The following is a 7,981-nucleotide window of genomic DNA, read 5'->3' on the forward strand; positions in this document are numbered from 1 at the left end:
TTGTTTGTATATAGGAGGTTTCTGACTTTGAGGGGGGTGGTAATTTTGTTTCCAGCCATTTCACTGAAGGTATTTATTTATCAGCTGTGGGAGTTCACTGGTAGAAGTTTTGGGGTCAGTTATGTATACTCTCATATCATTTGTGAACTGTGTTGCTTTGACTTTTTCCTTTCCAATTTGTAACCCTTTAATCTTTCTCAGTTGTCAAGAACTATATTGAGTAGATACAGAGGGAGCTGACAGCCTCGCCTTGTCTCTGATTTTACTGGTGTAGGCATAATGTTTTATACGCTGTGTAAAGTTTACACTTGGGTTACTCAAATGTATCTTGTTTATGCACAGCCTGGACAGTTTGTAAAATGGTCAACACTGGAGCAGAAGTCACCATTGTCTCTCCAAAGTCTTGGTTTCCAGACTGGCTACGTCAAGAGATAGATATCCAACTTCCACTAACTGGGACTTTGTCCCAGATAAAACAAAGTACTTGATGGCTTAGATGTACAGGTCCTGAAAGTCAAATAGGAAAGTCAAGGTTGTATAGTGGAATTAAGTTTCTGTCCTTTCAATTTGATGTTGGCTATCAGCTTGCTGTATATTGTCTTTATTGTTTGGCAATGTGCCTATTTTTCAAGATTCTTATCATTAAGTGGTGTTGGATTTTGTCAAAGGCTTTTTGGAACATCTAATGAGATGAATATGTGTTTTGTTTCTTTCAGTTAATTTATATGGTGGATTACATTGATGGATTTCCATATGTTGAACCATCCCTGCCTCTCTGGGATGAAGCCTACTTGATCATGATGGATGATCTTTGTGATGTGTTCTTGGTTTCAGTTTGAGAATATTTTACTGAGCATTTTCACATCCATATTTTTGAGGAAAAATGGTCTGACTTTTTTCTTTGTTGAGTCTTTGTGTGATTTTGGTATCAGGATGATTATGGCCTAATAAGATGCCTTGGTGATGTTCCTTCTGTTTCTATGTTTTGGAATAGTTTGAGGAGTATTTGTATTAGCTCTTCTTTGAAAGTCTGGTAGAATTTTGTGCTAAAACCACCTGGTCCTTGTCTTTTTGGGGGGGGGCAGGGGGGACTTTTAATGGCTGCTTCTATTTCCTTAGGGATTTCCTTAGGCCTATCAGGTTGCTTATCGGATCATGATTAAATTCGGTAAGCGATATCTATCAAGAAATTTGTCTATTTCTTTTAGATTTTCCAATTTTGTGAAGTACAGGTTTTTGAAGTATGACCTAATGATTCTTTGGATTTCCTCAGTGTCTTTTTAGTTCTGATTTTGTTAATTCTGATATTTTCTCTTTGCCTTTTAGTTTGGCTAAGGGTTTGTCTGTCTTGTTGATTTTCTCAAAGAACCAGCTCTTTGTTTCAGTTTCTTTTATTGTTCTCTTTGTTTCTATTTTGTCTATTTCAGCCCTGAGTTTCATTATTTCCTGCCATCTACTCCTCTTGGGTGTGTTTGCTTCTTTTTGTTCTAGAGCCTTCAGGTATGTTGTTAAGTAGATAGTATGAGATCTTACTAATTTCTTTATCAAGGCATATAGTGTTATGAACTTTTCTCTTAGCTCTGCTGGCATCATGTTCCATAAGTTTGGGTAAGTTGTGTATTCATTTTCATTTAATTCTAGAAACTCTTTAATTTCTTTCTTGATTTCTTCCTTAACCCAGTGGTCATTGACTAGAGATTTGTTCAGTTTCCATGAGTGTGTAGGCTTTCTGTTGTTCTTATTGTTATTGAGGTCCAGCATTAAAACATAGTGGTCTGAGAAGATACATGAGATTATTTCAATTTTCTTGTATCTGTTGAGACTTGCTTTGTGACAGAGTATATAGTTAATTTTGGAGAAGTTTCTGTGAGTTGCTGAGAAGATGGTATACTCATTTGTATTTGGGTGAAATGTTATATAGATATCTGTTTGGTCCATTGAGTCATGATGTCTATAAATTCTATTATTTCTCCATTTAGTTTCTGTCTGGATGTGATGATCTGTTCATTAGTGAGAGTGGGGTGTTGAACTCTTCCACTATTAATGCATGGTGTCTGATCTGTGACATCAGCTTTACTATTGTTTATTTTACAAATGTGGGTGCCTTTGCATTTGGGGTAAGGATAATTCAGAATTGAGACATATCTTGATGGATTTTTCCTTTGGTGAGTGTGAACTGTCCTTCCTCCTCTCTTTTGATTAATTTTGATTTAAAGCCCATTTTATTAGATAGTAGAATGACTATACCAGCTTGCTTTTTGGGTCCATTTGCTTGGAAACATCTTTCTCTACCCCTTTGCTTTGAGATAATGTCTTTGATGTTGAGGTGTGTTCTTGTATGCAACAGAATGATGGATTCTATTTTTGTACCTAGTCTATCAGCCTGTGTCATTTTATTGGGAAATTGAAACCACTGATGTTGAGAGATATTAATGACCATCAATTGTTAATTCCTGGGCTAAACCTCTAAAATGTAAGCCAACCCCAATTAAATGCTTTCTTTTAAGAGTAGTTGTGGTCATGGTGTCTCTTCACAGCAACTAAACACTGACTAAGATGGGGCACAGGTAATTTGAAAATAGTCACATAGATAATTAAGATGTAGTTTTTGAAGGGAAGAAATAAAATGCTAAAGGAAAAAAATCTCTGCGAGTTTACAGTCAGCTTGGTCTACATAGTAAGTTTGAGGACAATCAGAGCTACATAGTAAGACTGGCAATAGAACAATTAAGGAGAGCTGGGAGGGAGAACTCACTTCCTCTCCATCACGGCTCCACCCACCCCAAATTCTCCCAAAGAGAAACCTACATCAATCAAGAGGAAACTAACTAACTTTGCTGTAAGTGATGGGTTTGTTGTTGTTGTTTATTTTCTTTCTGTTTTATTTTAAAACACAACAACAATAACCATCTTGGGGATCTTTTAGGAATTTATAATGTAGACCCCATCTATACTGACTCAGGAGAAAGATGCATAATCCAACGGAAGATCTGTTTTCAGACGGCTTTTTGAATTCACATAAGATGACCTAAACAATCACAATGGAAAAGATGCAGGCTTCAGCATTAGATAGTATCAGACAGCATCCCTCTTCTATAGTGTAATAGCTACTGATCTATGGGACCCGGTACCTCAGTTTCCACCTCTTCAAGATGATGATGCATTAGGTTAATATAGCAATTTAGTGGAAAGGCATATAGGAAATGTTAATCACTTTATATATAATGTTATAGAAGGACTCAATGGAAGATTTAGGGTTTTGTGAATCATGTTAGCCATGCCTTAAAATGATCTGGATAGGCCCACTCTCCTACCTGTCCAAATACTTTGTCTGAGGAAAAAACAATTGTTCCCAACATGTGACTATAAATCAGTTTTATTTTGCCTTTGAACTAGGAAAACATTAGCCTACACATCTGATCCATTCATAAAATTCTAATTTAAGCAAAAGAAAGAATGGCACATTGAAATGTTAGATATTGTCCTTTTTTCCTACTTAGTCAGTTACAAAGAACTTATAGTTGGGTGAACAAATATTTAAGGCATAGAATCATTCCTCTACAGGTTTATTCTCAATTCCACAAAATGCCCCATTCCCACGACTTCCTTAGCTTTGGAACCAACTGTTTAAATACACAGAGATATTGTTTTAGTAATATGTTGTGCAGATGCCCAAACTGTAAACTCTAAGATCTACAGTTTTTCTTGCTGGTTCTTCAAAAATGTTGCCCCAAGAAAGTTATAATGCAAATTTATTGCAGGTATAAAGTCAAAAGATCTAAAATATTCTTATATAATTTTTTTTTGAGACAGGGTTTCTCTGTGTAGTCCTGGCTGTCCTGGAACTCACTCTGTAGACCAGTTATATAAATTTTAAAACCTTTGATCACTATCTTAATTTTTCATAAACACAATAGAGAAATTATATTACAGAATCACATAAACAAAATTTACAATAATCAATACAAGCTCACAAATAAGAGAACTTACTTTTTAAAAAAACATTTATGATTAAAAAATGACATTTAAGGTAAAGTGCTATTCCAAAACAAGTATTTCATTTTAACTTTGAATTTTTACAGATATACCCGAAGTATTTTTAAAATTGCAAATAACAAAGTGAATGGATTCAAAACTAAAATCCCAGGCTGAGTAAAAACAGAACATTCAAATTTCTCTGTAAAAAGCTACGATGAACTAGTATCCATCAAATCAAACCAGTATCTCATTATGAAAGCAATACAGCAACATAAACACACCCAGTTCAAGGGAGGACTCAGCCACTCAGCCATTCCTCAATGCTTTGTTATTTCTCCCAGCACCATGTCTGGCAAAAGCCACTCTGAGACCACTTGGGGACAGTAGGTTACATGGCCTTTGAGATCAAAATGTTTCCTTGTGACTTGTATTTAAACTCTTGAACAATTAAAAAAAACTCATTTAATTATGTAACTTGTCCTTCTTTGCAGATGGGACATGATTGGGGATTCAGGAATTGTCATTGTGTGGATTTGAAAACAGCTGGAGATATGATGGGGGATCCACCCTTCTTCTTTTTTATCCTTGTCCTCTCTGATCTAAAAATTCAGAAAGGATTCCAAGTCCCAGGAAAGTCTGGCTTTCAAGAAGGAACAGACACTTCCAAGCCAGTGAGTCAGATTTATGACTATGATCCAACAAGGGACACGGTGAGCTCCAACGGCCATCTTGTATGATAAGAAAACCCTCAAGCCCTCTTCTGGATAATGATGAACCTAAAGACTGCTTTGCAAAGAAGACTCCCACCAGATACCTGCTGATTCGAGAATTCAACTACTGCTCAATTGGAATACTGTCAACATTTTTCTATTCCTAAAAGGAATGTGTATAAAGTTCAAATTAGATCTTTTTTTTTCTTCAGATTCCTGGGGTGTTACACTCACTTCAGAAAAGATGGAGCAGTTATTCCACCATTGAACAATTTATGTCACATTTAGAGTCAGTATGTGGTAGTGACAGAAGTGCGTGTTGGGGGCACAGCTTGAAGAAAAGAGCTTCCTGTTTCAACAAGACAGTTTCAAATAAAGTATTACCACCAGCCACCCTCTGAAGTCCATTCTAGCCATGGTGTCTGATGATGGTTGGGTCTCTCAAAGTCATGTCTACCCACTGGAAGAGGCAAGGGAAACTGATAAGAGAACATCTGCTGTACATTAATCATTGCCTTTCAAAGACTCTCAAGAACTTCTTTGCCACTCTAAACATTGAAGCACTCTGCCCTTAAGCCACATCTGAATCTTCTTCTGTTCAGAATGAGGGGGTGGGGCCGATTTTGTGATGACAAAACTGTTCTCAATGGCCTCTGCCTTGGAATTGCCCTGAAATACCCCCCTGAAGCTATGTTTGTAGTGAGTACAAATCCCAAATGAGAAAACTCCAGGCTACTGCAGATTTCTTTGTTGCTCGTTGTTTTCCCCATATAAATATATTAGCAAAACAGTATTAATAATTTACTTAAGAGGTGATACTCTGTCAAAATAAAATATTTCCAGACCATGAACAACCTGGTGGCCTGGGGTCCATCAGCCTTGAAGATTCCCAGGGAGGAGGCCACACAGGTCATGTGAGGTTGCAACCAGACCTGGCTTTAGCCAGGGATTCCTCATCTTTCTGATCTAACTCCCTTGCTACAGAGTAGGCCACTGATCCATTGGTCCACAGATGCAGCTTGGGATCTGAGTCTTTGGCCAGGAAAGGCACCTGTGTTCTCTTCATTCTCTTTACAATTCTAGCGAAGCCAAGCAGGATGGAACTAAATATCATGGCAAATCCACAGAGAAGGAAGGCAGCAGTGTAGCTGCCTGTCGTGTCCACCAGCCATCCTACAACAAAGCAAAACCACAGTGCTGAACCAACAATTCAATTAGTGGATTACCCACTCTCAAATTTAGTCATTTGTCAGGAAAATCTCCATAGGCTACAGCACATCATCCTTGCTTTGAACGAAAAGCAGATGGCCCCAAAATATCTTGCAGCAACTGAGAAATATATAAATTAATAATTGCTATTAAGTGAAGGACGTAGGAGAGTCCTCTGTGTTTGCTACTCATACAATAAATATTAGTGATTATTAGCTCCATGAAATCCGGTTAAAATTCATGATTGCATTTCACAGTCTGTAGCTTTAAACATCATTCGAATTATTGAAGTTGGGATCATTGATATAAGAATTAAGTAGACATACAAAATGCTAATAGGATTCTCAGAACCCATAGACTACTTTAGGGAACTCTGGTGCAGCATCCAGTTGTCAATGGAAGACTGATTTCATCCATACCTTATTTGAAAATTAGAACTCTGGACCACTGCTTCTCAGACTTTTGGCTAAGATCACATGCACAACATCGTGTTGTGTATTGTTTTAAATGCCTACACCTGAGGTCCTACATCTATAATCACAGATTTACTTTTATTTTTGTTGCTGTTGTAACACATCAATCCCAATATCTCTGTCAGCCACAAAATGGAAGGACAACCGTGTTTTGTGATAGAAAATATGGGTCACAAGGATCAGAGAATCAGAGAGTAAAGTTTTACTTTGGCAGGCAATTGGTTTGTAGTTGACAAGGAGCATCTATAAATTTTCCTTAAAACATCATTTATATGCCAAGGAAATCCACCAGGAAAGTATGCAGCTTCTCGTTTCACCCACTTCAAATCCAAAAATCAAAGTGGAATAGAAAAATTCATTCTTATTCCACAGTTTCCCATGATCCATGTTCCCTACACATATTTTTGTTAAGGTCTTATTTACATGTGGACTTCTATAGGGATAAAGTAATTACTTTGCATTAAAATAGAATCTTAATTTCCTCTCTCATAAACCTCTAGATCACATTCTCTAAAATATACTATAGTCGTTATCTGTTTGCATGAAAACTTGACCATTACCAACATTTGGTACAAACAAATGATAAGCAAAGAACCCGGAGAAAGCCCTGCCCTCTGCCTGGCTCTCTCCTTTTAGCCTCACTACCCACTGCTCTGTTTTGGAAGCAGACTTCCTTCTGATCATGCCCTACTTACAACTGGAGCAAATGTTCTATTCTTTTACTTCTATCTTTAGTCTAAACTGGAACCAAGACCCTAACTTGGGACTTTCTCTTTCCAGGCAAGCTACCATCCTTACTTGGTTGGGAAAAGATTATAAAGGCAGAATGTGGGTAGGACCATGGTTCTTTGGTACCTTTTGTATCCCTACAACCTTTCACTCTTTCCCAGCTCACTTGAAAGCTTTTTCTCATTTTTGGCATTTGAGCTATATACAGAAATGAGGGTTCACTTCCTCTACATCAGTATGATGACAGTGGCTAGTAGATTTTGAAAGCTTACCTGCAATAGGTGGGCTCACCAAGTATGGCACTGCATGAAGGAAGTAGACCACACCAAGGGCTGATGACAAAGAGGTGGTCCCTACTATCTCCGCAGTCACTACTGGGATCAAGGTAACGTAGGCTCCATCAAAGTAGCCAAAGGTACAAGAGAAAGGCACGAGAAGAGGGAAGCTTTGAAGCATTGGGAGACACAGATAGCACAGCCCATCTAGTGCCACAGCAAAGAGGTAGCAAACATATCGGTAATTCTTCAGACACCTACGGATGTGAAAAACCATAATGAATATGGGACACACAGATTCCGTAAAAGAGATATTGAGCCTATCCATGCAGCTGTAAGCACTGCAGCTGTTTACACAAATACCTTTCTATTTGTGTTATCTTACACACACACTCACACACACACACACACACACACACGTGTGTGTGTGTAAGTACGTGAGCATATATGCATTGGCTCCCATGGAGGCCATACTGGATTCCCTGGAACTAGAGTTACAGGAAGTTGTGAGCTGGTCAGTATGGGTGCTAGGAACTGAATTCCATCCTTCTGCAAAAGAAGCAAGTGTTCTTTACTGCTAGGACATCTTGCCGGCTCCTGTTACCCG

The 7,981-nt window shown here is 38.0% G+C and overlaps 1 protein-coding gene across 1 annotated transcript in view; it reads right to left on the bottom strand.

Annotated features, from left to right (window-relative positions):
• Positions 1–3,358: 3,358 nt before the first annotated feature.
• The window catches only part of Slc16a12 (solute carrier family 16 member 12), a 40,621-nt gene continuing 35,998 nt past the window's right edge, over positions 3,359–7,981 (bottom strand). Inside the window, exons 6-7 of the mRNA XM_028773520.1 lie at positions 7,372–7,631; positions 3,359–5,861 (exon numbers count right to left, since the gene is read on the bottom strand). Coding sequence (XP_028629353.1) covers positions 5,599–5,861; positions 7,372–7,631 — 523 coding nt within the window. The 3' untranslated portion in view covers positions 3,359–5,598. The remainder of the gene's footprint in view (positions 5,862–7,371; positions 7,632–7,981) is intronic.

The sequence above is a fragment of the Grammomys surdaster genome, unplaced genomic scaffold, assembly GCF_004785775.1.
Source record: "Grammomys surdaster isolate TR1022 unplaced genomic scaffold, NIH_TR_1.0 229, whole genome shotgun sequence".
Classification (NCBI taxonomy): Eukaryota; Metazoa; Chordata; class Mammalia; order Rodentia; family Muridae; genus Grammomys; species Grammomys surdaster.